General features: G+C 54.8%; 3 protein-coding genes across 3 annotated transcripts; 1 reads left to right on the top strand and 2 right to left on the bottom strand.

Annotated features, from left to right (window-relative positions):
- Nucleotides 1-110: 110 nt before the first annotated feature.
- On the top strand, nt 111-1,184 carry MONBRDRAFT_5055 (uncharacterized protein; the record flags this gene model as incomplete). Its single annotated transcript, XM_001742630.1, has 1 exon — nt 111-1,184. The coding sequence occupies one exon, from the start codon at nt 111-113 to the stop codon at nt 1,182-1,184; it is 1,074 nt and encodes a 357-aa protein (XP_001742682.1).
- Nucleotides 1,185-1,874: 690 nt separating this feature from the next.
- MONBRDRAFT_5054 (uncharacterized protein) lies at nt 1,875-8,795 on the bottom strand (the record flags this gene model as incomplete). Its single annotated transcript, XM_001742183.1, has 11 exons — nt 1,875-4,825; nt 4,951-4,993; nt 5,693-5,884; nt 6,146-6,281; nt 6,489-6,814; nt 6,917-7,025; nt 7,131-7,224; nt 7,346-7,490; nt 7,580-7,640; nt 7,724-7,932; nt 8,685-8,795. The coding sequence occupies 11 exons, from the start codon at nt 8,793-8,795 to the stop codon at nt 1,875-1,877; spliced, it is 4,377 nt and encodes a 1,458-aa protein (XP_001742235.1).
- Nucleotides 8,796-10,023: 1,228 nt separating this feature from the next.
- On the bottom strand, nt 10,024-11,774 carry MONBRDRAFT_1464 (uncharacterized protein; the record flags this gene model as incomplete). Its single annotated transcript, XM_001742182.1, has 7 exons — nt 10,024-10,233; nt 10,330-10,470; nt 10,692-10,897; nt 10,953-11,127; nt 11,221-11,349; nt 11,456-11,613; nt 11,726-11,774. Coding segments are annotated over 7 exons (1,068 nt in total), but the record flags the coding sequence as incomplete, so codon positions are not given.
- Nucleotides 11,775-11,791: the final 17 nt, after the last annotated feature.

The following is an 11,791-nucleotide window of genomic DNA, read 5'->3' as shown; positions in this document are numbered from 1 at the left end:
ACACACACACACACACACACACACACACACACACACACACAGTTTTTCGGCGGAGGGCTCTGGTGGCGGGTCTGACGAGGGCACAGTCAGAGGCTTGTGGTGGTAGCACCATGGTGGCGGCTGGCATGTGGGATGTGTGGCGCGTAGGGCTACAGGCGGCCCTCGTCGCTGCAGTGGGTGCCGTCACCTACCGCGTGCTTCTTCCCGCGGCGCCAACCAAGGCACATCGGCGGATCCAGTGGCTCACTGGAGTCGGTCTTGCGAGTGTGTTGGTGGTTAGCAGCACCTTTCTGGTGGCATCAACGCACAGTCCTCAGGCTCGCATGACTGGGCATCACCTCGTGTCCTTCTTACTGTCTGGCAGTACCTTCCTGGCCCTCTCGCGCGTGCTGACCGCAACAATCATTGGCCATGATGCCCAGCTTCCGCCACGCACTCTCCTAACGTTGCCAAAGTATCTTTTGGCCTTTTTTACAGCTCCGCTTTCACTTCGCTCAGTAGCCCCCGAGACGAGCGCCTGCCAACGCTATCGGGGGCGCTGGGACGAAGTTCCGGGGCGCCTCCTACTGAAGATCGCTATTCTGTTTGTCACACTCCGATATGGCGTCGCACTTCATGTGCGCTGGGTCGATCAGTCTCTCTGGTACTGCAGCATGGTTGGCAACGTCGTTTTCTATCTCTTGCTGAGTGGAACAGAAGATGCCTTTGCCTTGGTTCTGGAACTTGGTGCTGGTCTTCACTTCTGGCCCAGCTTTGACGCCCCCTGGCTGGCCAACTCCTTCCGCGACTTTTGGAGCTTCCGATGGCATACTCCGTTTCGTGACATGAACGTGGCAATCGTGCGCGCTGCTCGGGCAGCGGGCTGGCCTACGCCAATCGCCATCAGTCTTATCTACATTTACACCGCAGCATGCCATGCTGGTCAGCTCTATCTCACGATTCATGAAGTACCGCTGGGCATCGTCAGCTTTTTCCTTGTGGCTGGGACGCTCGCCTTATTTGAGGACCCTCTCTGGCGTGTCCTCGACCCTCTTCTTCGGTGTGCACCTTCAAAGTCGGGAAGGCATTGGCTTCGTCGAGCCATCGTGCTTGGTGTCCTTTGCGCTTTGAGTCCTTTGTTTTGGTTCTCCTTCTGGGAACACCGATTTTTACAAGCGCTGTGCCGTGTGTTTGACCTGATGTAATGGCTGCTCGCAGGAGAGCGAAGCTCTGGGAAGCCAGATGTGGTGGCGCCAACTCTTGACAATTTTGTTTTTGTCAAATACGATGTCAGGCAAGCCAGTAGCCGACTATCAATAGGCACGGTGCTTGGTTTTCCTCCATATTAAACAAATGATAATTGAAAGACTTCTAAAGTCGCCCTCTAAAATCCACGCGCAGGATCGGCAGCGCTAAACTCTGATTCTCAAGTACGGTCAGACCAAACGCAACAGCAACCAAGCCAAAACGGACCCAAACCAACAAGCAGCAACAGAGAAGAGCAGTGGTTTAGATTGTTGCATCGGCCGAGATCACCTCGTCCAACTCCGTACAATCCTGTCCTATCCTTCCAGCAATGTCCATGATAACCTGCAAAAACCCAGTTGAGCGACGCAGTCGTTAGGGGAGACGGGGAAAAAGTCCCAGTGATTTGGAAGCAGTCGATCACCCCAATGCAAGTTGCAAATAGTTGGGGGCGCCACGACTTACATTGCACCAAGCATCAACGTCGAGCTTGGCACCCGTCAACCGCGCCTGCCCTTCCTGCAGTAAGCGGCGGTAGTTTTCTTTAATGTCAACAACAGCACCACGCGCAGCTGTGCGAACGCTGGGTGAGCTGGACGCTGTGTATTTGACAACGGCGCGCTTCAAGCCCTCATAACACTGCGGCCGGTTCAAAATTGGATTGCAACAGTATCAACTTGTGAGCAGGTGGACTGGAAAAACTCGCCTTGGGACATGAACACACGAAAAAGAGAAACGGCGTATGTGTCGGCACGTACCTGCAGCACTTGCTCCAAGACCCAGATGGTTTCCTCCTTGGTGCTACCCAGCGCCAAACCACGAAGGTTGGTACACGCAGCCGTCATGGACTTGAGTCGAGCTTGCAAATCCAGAAGGACGGCGGGGACTACGGATTCGGTCGGCACGCGACGCGGTGGCAGCTTGGGCGCGGACCCTGACTTCTTCGACCCTGTCGCTGAAGCCACCTTCTTGCTCGGGGTAGCAGCGCCGCGTGATGTGGATCGTACGCTCTTGGTCCTTTTGCTCTCAGAGCCCGTCGCACTTTTTCCACTGTTGCTGGTGGCAGCCTGGGTGCCTTTGGACGTGTTCTTGGGCGCCTTGCTCGTCTTGGATGAAGGTGCCTTGCGGGTAGAGGCCGCCCGAGACAGACCGGTGTCAATTTTGGATCGAACGGTCTTGCGCGTCGTCGTGCTGGTTGTCGACTTGGCTTCGCCTGTCTTTGGTGGAACCGCACCACGGTTGGCGGCTGCCTGTTGACGACGCTTTTGTGTGGCACTGGAGACGGGTCGTGTGGTGGCGGGCTTGGTGGCAGGCCTATGCAGGCGATCACCAGAGGGCTTTGTACGTGTAGTTTTGGCAGCGCGCTGAGCCGATGCCTGGGCCGCTGCCTTGTCTTGGGACAATGCTTGCTTCTTGCGGCGCAGTGCGGCCAAGTCTGGCGGCTTGCTCGTCTCTTCTGCAGTGAGGAAGGCGGGTGCCACCTGCGTTTGAGTCCCCGATGTCGCAGCAGATTGGTCCGTATGGCCGGGGATCGGCGAGCTTGATTCGGTGAGAGATGCCACAGGAGACTTGTTTGAACTTGCTCCGGTGGGCGACACCATGTTTTCGGCTGGCATATTCGACTCTGTTGGGGCTTCGTGCATAGCCATTGGAGCAGCGGTCTCGGCCTCAGCATGATGACGGTGTTGCGCTTCGAGCGCTTGCGTGGGCTGGACAAACTTGGCATGCTCTCCACGGGTGCCTGCAACTGCTGTGTTCTCCTGTGTGCATGACTTTTCGTCCTCGGGAAGGGGAGTCGCAAGTGGTGAGTTTGGTGAGGACAGAGTGGGCTTCAACTTGAACTCGGGTTGGGGCTCGACCTGTGACTCAGTGGTAATTGGTGCCTCAGAATCTATCTCACTCTCCAGCTGTGCCTGCGGCTCAGGCATAGCCTCGGGCTGATGTACCTCGGGCACCTCAGCGTAGCCCTTCAAAGGAGGTATCATTGATGGCGCCGTGTCGCTGTCGTGTTGTTCCAAAACTGGGGCTTTAGAGTAGCTCAAGCCACGCCCATCCTCAGCAGCCTCGCCTGGCTGTGCTAAAATCTCATCAGCGTCTGCAGACCCCGAGTTCTGGCTCAACAGTTCGTTGGGTGTGTCTCGGCTTGCACCAAAGTCTCGAGTCGAAGCCTGTTGTTCTGATACTGGCTGGCTAGGCGCGGCGTCACCAATACCGTTGGGCAATTCAGCATGCTGCGGCAGTTCTGTCAGCTTGACTGTGGTCACACCATCCTCGGTCTCCTCCAAGCTCGACATCTGGTCTTTGGCTACCTCTGTCAAGCTAGCTTGTGGGCTAGATGCATTGGCAGCTAGTGTGACTGGAGATGGTGGTTCTACCAAAGTTGCGTCCAAGTCGTCGCTGGCCAAGGCGTCTGGTTTGTCCTCGACCTTGGAGTCCTGCAGGTGCTCATCCGAGGCCTCGACCTGGGGCTCGGGCGAAGTCCGTGCACTGTTCCATGGGCTTGTGCTGTGAATGGAGCTTGTCTCACTTGCCAAAGGATCAATATCCCATGCGCTGTCATCCCGATTGGCCGGTGTGGAGTTGGGGTCGGATGTCGCGCTTTCATCCTCGGTCTCATCAGCTGGCAGTTCTTCTGGAGCCACTTGGCTCGAGCCATCCGCCTCCATGGCAATATCGTCGCTTTCGCTTAGGCCCACTTCATCTTGCTCAGATGCAGTGGCGTCCGAGTGGAGGTCGCCCTCCTCTTCGCTCTCTGGTACTTCACCCCGATCGTCAACACTCGCCGTTTCATCCGTGTCTGCTGCCACGCTTTCGGCGATGCTATGCACAGCATTCGGGGTCGGAGCTTCGGAAGGCTCTTGAGACAATTCCATATCAGCGCTGCCGTCGGGGCTGATGGGATTCAATTGGGCCGCTGGTGGCAGGATGGGCTCACCGAGGCCACCCAGCGAGGCACGATTGGACGGTGGTAAAAAGGGTGACTGGCCATTGCTGTCAAAGTCGCCTGCTTCGAAAAAGGCTCGGGCCAAGGCAGCCAACTCAGCTCTGTCCTCGTTCTCTTCATCCTCATGCTCCTCATCGTCGGTGTAGCTGGGGCTCAAAAGGTCGAACAAGCCGGATGCCTCCCCGTCCACCGAAGCAGAGCGTGAGTGGTCGAAGTGGTGTCGCATCAACGTGGTATCGCTGGCCGCGGCGTCTGTCGTCTCGGGGCGAGATTGCTCCGTCTCGCCTTCACCATCAGCCGTGGTGTGCTCCATCGCCCAAATGGATTCGAGCTCGGGACTCATCGTTGTTGCGGTTGTCTCTGCAAGAGGGCTGGTCTTTCCATCCTCCAGAGTCTCCGTTGAGAGTGGAGCAAACAGTAGCGTGGCATCAAGGTCCGCCTCCTCTTCTGTGGGGCCATCTGCCTCTTCTTCGTCAAGTTCAAAGGGGTTTGAGCTAGCCAAAGAAGACGCATTTGAGGTTTCGGCGCCCACACGGGACGCAGGTGAGTCGGATCGTTCGGATGTGGACACAGAATTCCCGCGGGATCGAGACCGCGAGCGCTGGAACGCCAACTCATCAGACGAAATGATCTTCGTAATGCTGGAGGATCGTTGACCTACGTGACGCAAAATACAGTCGAAAGAAACGAAAGAAGCTTGTCAGATGTGGAGCAAAGCAGAAAAGTGGTATCACACGTGTCCTGCTGAGCGCGCGAGCCACCCCATATCTCGGACAACTTACGGAAGCGGGCGCGAGAATCCACCGAATCGGAGCGATCCCGTAGCTGCGGCACAAAAGTGCCATCCAAGATAGATTTGAGAGAGGTACAGAGGGAATGGATGCTGGGCCGTTCGCTGGCGTCCAAAGCAAAGCAACACGCAAGCATGCTGTATTGCTCGGGTGGCGTTCCTACAACATCCCACATGTCCACGGGCCGGCCATGAAGAAATGCACATCCTCGACCAGGAAAGTTTTGCAGAGACAGAATGGCCAAAGAATATTGGCCCATGAAGCCGACAAGGCACCGTGTATGTCGACATACCAGCAGGACAAGCCAACGAGTGGTGAACAGCCTGGCCGGCGCGGACTTGTTCGTCAGTCAGATCTTCAAAGGGCAATGACTCGCCGAGAACCAAGAGCTGCCAGGCTGTAACGCCAAACTGGTATACGTCAGAGGCAGTGCCATACCGCCTGATAACACGACGGCACATGGGTGAGTGAGTTGCGTCATCAAGCCGCAACAACGTTCAACATCGCGGCATGACAAGAGCGGGCATTGAGCGTACTGATATTGAAGAACTTCGACCGGGAGGTGGCGCAAAGGCATCGAGTTTAATTCAAACTCATTCACGTTTAAGAAGGGGCGCTTGCCTGATGGCCGAGCCAGCTCGAAATCCGCCAGCTAGGTTCAAATCAGCACGAACCGTCAATGTTCAAGCAGACGGAGAAGAGTGGCATGCGAAATACAATTTCGAGATTGTACCTTGAGATGGGATGCTGTGCTCAAGCGCAGTGCACCAAGGTGCACGTTGCGGTGTACAAAGCCACGCGACTCAACAAAGCTGAGTGCCGTGGCGAGTTGCCACGCATATGCAAGTACCGTGGATCGATCGATGTGGGCACGGCTCCGGTCCAAGTACTGCCCCAGCCAACCCACCTCGAGATGTTCCAGGACCTAAGGTAATTGTGCAGTGAGTCACGGGAAGAGGTCTGAATTCACACTGAGGTGAAAAACACGCAACAGACCAACCATCATGGGTTCCTCCCCGAAGATCATGGCCAGTAAGTGAACAACATGTGGATGCACCAACTGCGCAAGTGCAGCAGCCTAGATATGAACCCAAACCAAGATGAGAAGGCCTCCAGCTATGGTTATGCAGGACAATGTGCAGGCCACATGCAGTAAGCACCAGGCTGAGTGCATCAGAAGGCTCACCTCATAAAGGAAATTTTGCCGTGGCTCAAACATGCTCGTTTTGACTTCTTTGACGGAGATGGGACGCCCGCCAAAGGCGCCCGCCGTTCCAGTCGATCCCAAGTGTCCACGGTAAAAGATATGAAACTGGTTCTCGCTGCGGGTGGAGAGAGGCATACAGAAGTCAGAACAGTGATTATATTGGCTCATGGCATTGCGTGCTTACTTGATATTTTGTTCCAAGAGTAGCTCTTCGGCTGCCATATGAAAAGGGCGCAAAAGCCGCTCCAAGTTGACGGGGTCAAGACTAACGACATCCGGGTCACCAGCGTGAGAAAATGAAAAAAAAAAGAACAAGCCTGACCTCTGCCATTGTGAGCCAGAGACGCACTCATCATTTTGATCCTCATCGTGCTCGATGACTGCCTGAGCGCGCAATGGCGATGTGGGCTCAGAATCTTCAACCTCGCTCTCGGGAGGGGGCCACACAAAGGATTCACCCTGGTCGCTAGCCGATTCTGATTCCGCCGGCTCCACGGCCGGCGTACCTGTACCACTGGCAGACTCAGGCCAGGGCGCATGGCCCCAGAGAGCATCCACCCGTCGGGGTACAATGAGCTGCACAAAGCCACGAAGCAGGTTGACAAAACTGTCGCCCAGGAACACATTGCGAAAATCCACGCCAATGCTCTGGGTGGCCATTCGTGGCGCACAGTCCGCGCAAGACACAATGAGCTCGACAAAATCCGGTTCTACACAAGAAACAAACAAATGGCCAGGGGGTAATCAAACCTGAGCGACACCCGAGGTGTCGGCGAAGGAAAGGCGGATGACAACGCGTTTGGCCGATTGTGCTGACGTGTCCCGCTCAATTGAGGTGATCTGACGGATCCCGCAGAGCCTGTGTGGAAGTGTGATTTGAAGCGCGAGCATTCGTCGTCAAAGTTGTTGCCTGTCCCAGGCAAACGGTATGCGAGGTAAAGGCGTGCCAGGAGAAGGGACCAACTTGATGGGAACTGGAAGATCGGCACGCTCATATGCAATATCACCGCCGGGCTGAAGCAGCGCCTGGGCATGAAAGTGCTCCGCATCGGACAAATCTGCAACGGAAATTCACAGTTGGGTGCCAGGTGAGTTGGGCAGTCGGTGGTGATAAGCCAGTTGGCAATTATGCAAGTGCCAAAAGGGGAGGGCAGGTGGTTGAACACATGATGCACGCACAGATGATGGCCGTTAAGCGGATGTCAAAGTACTGAGGTGCAAGGTTGGCCACGCGCTGCAGGTAGACCTCAGCGCACTCAAAGCTGGTATATGAATCGTAGGGGCGCAAGCGTGTCAACAAGCGCTTGCGAAAGTCCTTTGGGCTCTGGATGAATGCGCCAGCAACGAGGCATGAGGGCAGGTGGTAAACTGCTTGTTTGGCAAGTTGTTAGCACGCATGGGCCGGTCACGCACCTTAAAGCTGGCCAAGATGGTTTTGGGGATGGCAAATTCAAACTGTGTGCTTTTGTCCAAGCTGCGCAGCACCAATAGGTCAAGGCATGAAAACTTTGGAAGGAGGCGCACGATTAGCGCAAATGGCAAGGAAGCAGTACATACGCTAGGAGATGCTTATCGCGAATAGCGATTCTATCCACAGCACGGTGGGAGAGGACTTCGCGGCGAATACAGAGCGCAGCCAGGTCTAAGACCATATCCATGTCGAGCTGTTGCACATTGCCTACTTGCTGCAAAAAGTCGGCGTAGCCACGGGCCAAGACTCGACGATGCACTTGATGAAATAAGTAGACTGCAATGTCGGCATGACTCTGCGAGAAAGATGACACGTCATCGGGGATGTAAAGGCAGAGCAAGGCTAATCGCCAAGCTGGGCCTGAGCCCGCGTTAACATCTTTCTCGGCACGTTCTTGTAAAGCGCGCAAACGAGCCAAGAGCTCTCCAATCTATCATATAAACGCAGACACAGATGCAGACACGCAAAAGAAGGTCAAATCCGAGGAGATGAGCCAACAGAGCGGGAGATGCATTCTTGGCTAAATGAGGAGTGTTTTTTTTTTTTTTTTTTCCGAAATCCAAATCTAGCATACATTGGTGTCAGGAGATTGAACCTCGACATCTCCCGTGCCTAGCAGCACAATACGTGGAGTGTGGCCCATAACGGTCAGTGCTATTTCCATTCAGGGCCAATGTGAGACATGCAAGTGGCGGGCCGGAGGAGCGTACCCAGGTCTCGAACCAGACAGATCGCGAAATATTGTTCTGGCTCAGCAGCGCTCGTAAATTTGGAGCAGAGCGCAGATATGATGTCCTGGATCGGGCCGAAAGAATAGCCTTGTGTTAGTTAGCCTGGACTGGTTGTATGGGAACCAAAATGTTTTGGAAGAAGCCCCAACGGCCAAGGCTTACCGCTGCCTTGGCATCAGGGCCATACTGGATGGACCGAAAATCACCAGTCTCAAGTTGAATCTACGCAAGGCCGCGTCATGAGGCAAAATGAGCGGTCAGTGCGCAGCCAAGGGTGAAGGCGAGGTGGGCTCGGGTAATCCAGTGCATCACGCACGTTCAGGCGCTGGTAACCCTCTGGGACTTGGATGGTATTTTGACGCCGTTGCAAATTGAGAGCAGCCTGGCGGCTTGACCCAAAGCCCAGGAGGCTACGAATGGCGCTCATGTTGGCGATACCAAAGTGGCGGACAGCGGCTCTATCAAACCGAGTGCCCGGTCGGTCGGTCGGTCGTTGCACGGGCTCGGGCCACGCTCGTGCGCCAGCGCAGAGCTCAAGGAATGGTGGTGACACCAAACTCAGGCACTTTGTGCTTGCGAAAGACGAGGTCCAGAAGCAACTGCGAGCTCCGCCATGGCGGTGATCCTGAGCTGGTTTGAGAATCCCGATTCGAAGTGAGTCTATGCGCTCCGTCAGGATCGAATCGCAATACAACACACGACGAACATGCAAACACGACAGGTTCCACAGGTGTTGAGAAAAAGCAAGTGCCGGGCAGGAGAAAGGCGAGTTACAGATCAACAAGCTGGAGTCTAAACACCAAACGATATTGTTTAAATCCATGCATCCCTGTTTCCTACACGCGTCAAGGGCAGGACTCGGCCCGAGGCGGGCAGCGCCACAGACCAAAACAACGACCGTTGACATTAACGTGCAAACTCACCGCTGGTTGTTGTTCGTTCTGTGCTGCTAAAATGACAGCTCAGCGCACTTTGCTTCCAGCCAGCGGCTGTTCAACTGGGTTGGCCCTTCCTATCCACATGTGCTTCCACTTCTATTCCTGCCGTATGCGGGTAGAACTGAGACCGGCTGCCGATCACACGTGATGCCGGAGCGAGCGAGCACCACAAGTCAAACAGTGAAAACAACAAAAAAATAAAAAAAAATAAAAAAAAAAATTCAGCACGACAATAACTCGAAAATTTTCTGCACAAAGTACTCTCCTTTCAAGTCAAGGTGATGTTGCTAATTTCACTATACACTCGTTAACGGCTTTTTCTACAACAAAAACAGGAGCTACATGATTTCCCTCTTGATCGCAATTCCACATTAACGGGACCCCTTTTTGAGCTCGACGTCCGAGTCGGGAGAGCCATGGCTGGGGATGGTTGGAAAAACTGGCCCAAGTGCCATATACACAAGGTGACAAGGTGCAACATAGCCGATTTTACTAGCAGAGGCTGATTCGGGTGACAGTAACGAATAAATCCCCTCATGTTTTGCTTCGACAAATTGGTATGGACGGCGGGAAAAATCCTTGAATTGCCTCTCTGGCGAGCATGCGTGTTGTGGATGCTGTCCAAACCAAAATTTTCCATGCGCTGGTATGTGGCGGGACACAGCTACTCCCCCAAAGGATTATCCATCAATTGGGTAAAAGCAGGTGGGTGTGGGCGAGGTCCAACAAGTGGGCGACAATCGTGACACAAAGGCTATTGCCAATTGCCTTGCGGGCCTGACGGTCTGTCACGCTGGACGGAATAACAAAATCTGTCGGGAATCCATGAAGCCGCAGCATCTCCTGTGGCGTAAAATATCGAAGCTCCAAGGCCTCGACAGCAGGCCAGCCCGCACCAGGAGACGGCACGTCGAGCTGCTCAAACGCCTCAACACGCTCCGCCAGCCCACCTCGAGGCTACTCAAAGTAAGACGAAGGAAAAAATATGAGGCTAGATAAGACGAAAGGAAAACGCACAGGTACCATTGGGATTGCTACGCATATGCATACCTGAAACACAGAGCCAGTGCCTTCGACTTTATGCGAATAACCCTTGGTAAAACACAAGCTGCGTCGCTCTTCCGGTCGCACAATGTCCAACAGCCGGCCCCATCGCAATAACAACTAAAAAGGCGGCAGAAAGGCAGTGAAAGCAGAAGCCGCGGATGACTGTGAGCAATGCTTGACCGCAGGCGGGCAAGGAGGCCACGACTACGCATCCATTGCCCCAGCACGACCAACTTTTTGAGGTACTTGATGCTCCGGTCCAGGGGTTGGGCATGCCTGCAACGCTTCACGCATAGAAATAACGGGTTGCTGGAACCAAGGGCGTATCGCTTCCTCACCCGGCCGCTGCCAGGTAGGTGCCGAGCGAGATGAGTGGAGGACAAAATCCCCATACGCGGCGGGTGGGACGTGAGACATCCCGCATTATTTTTTTTTTTTTTTGACCCGATGGCGCAGGCTTCTGCGATACACACCTGTTGCGGATATGAATAGTCGGAAACTTGACTTTGTTCAACAGCAACACGATAGGCGTCATCGAATGTGCCTCCCAGACCTGCGATAGCACCAGAGCACGCTCGTGTCGATGTGAGTCCTCACACCAAACTCGCTAGTTGGTAGTCCTGGCTCGAATTGGAGCGCACCGGGTAGATGATACATCAAGGTCGAGGAGTTGCCAAAAGCTGCATCTGCTGCCGTGGCAGAGGGCTCGGCACGAAATCGATCGCCGCGAATGGCCAGCAAAAAGTAGCGCAACCGACTATTGGGCACCCCAAACTGCCACACATCCATTGTAAGCTCGCAAGCGTCAGCTCATCGCGCAATCTGAGCAAGTTGCTTTGCTACAAGCACACGCCTTTGAAAGATTACCTGATCTGGGGAGAGCCAAAACTCTTGAAATCGATACTGGAGGGTATTCAACGTTGCCACCAGCTCTTCGCGGCCTTGGCTGGACTCGAAGCCAACCACGTTCTCTACCAAGATGACCGACGGTGGGTTCTATCTTTGCCCAAGCGTGTGTGGGGGCAAGCAGGCAGGAATTTCTGTCAATGGTGACGGCTGTTCAGATCAAGACCATCCGTTGAAAGCCAGGCATACGTCGCACCTTCATCTGGGTGAGGGCGTCAAGGAGGTACCGAAAGCTGTCAGAGCGGGCGTCTTCCAGCCCGCGCTGATGGCCTTGGCGCGAATATGGCTGGCAAGGAGGTGACATGAGCCACAAGTCAGCCGCCAGCTTCTCAAGCTGTCGAATGGGCACCGCCTCTGCAAGGAGGGCGGGAGGGCAGGCACCGCAGCCGATCGATCAAACAGCAACAGCGGTTGACCTCCCCAAGGCCCAAAGCAGGCCCAACGTTTACGCGAGCAGGACACATACGGATGTTTCGATTCTTGATGAGGGTATCCGGGTGATTGGCTTGGTAGACTGAACGAAAGCCGGTGG

The sequence above is a fragment of the Monosiga brevicollis genome, genomic scaffold (assembly GCF_000002865.3).
Source record: "Monosiga brevicollis MX1 MONBRscaffold_2 genomic scaffold, whole genome shotgun sequence".
Lineage (NCBI taxonomy): Eukaryota > Choanoflagellata > Craspedida > Salpingoecidae > Monosiga > Monosiga brevicollis.
This window is presented reverse-complemented; position numbering and strand designations above follow the sequence as displayed.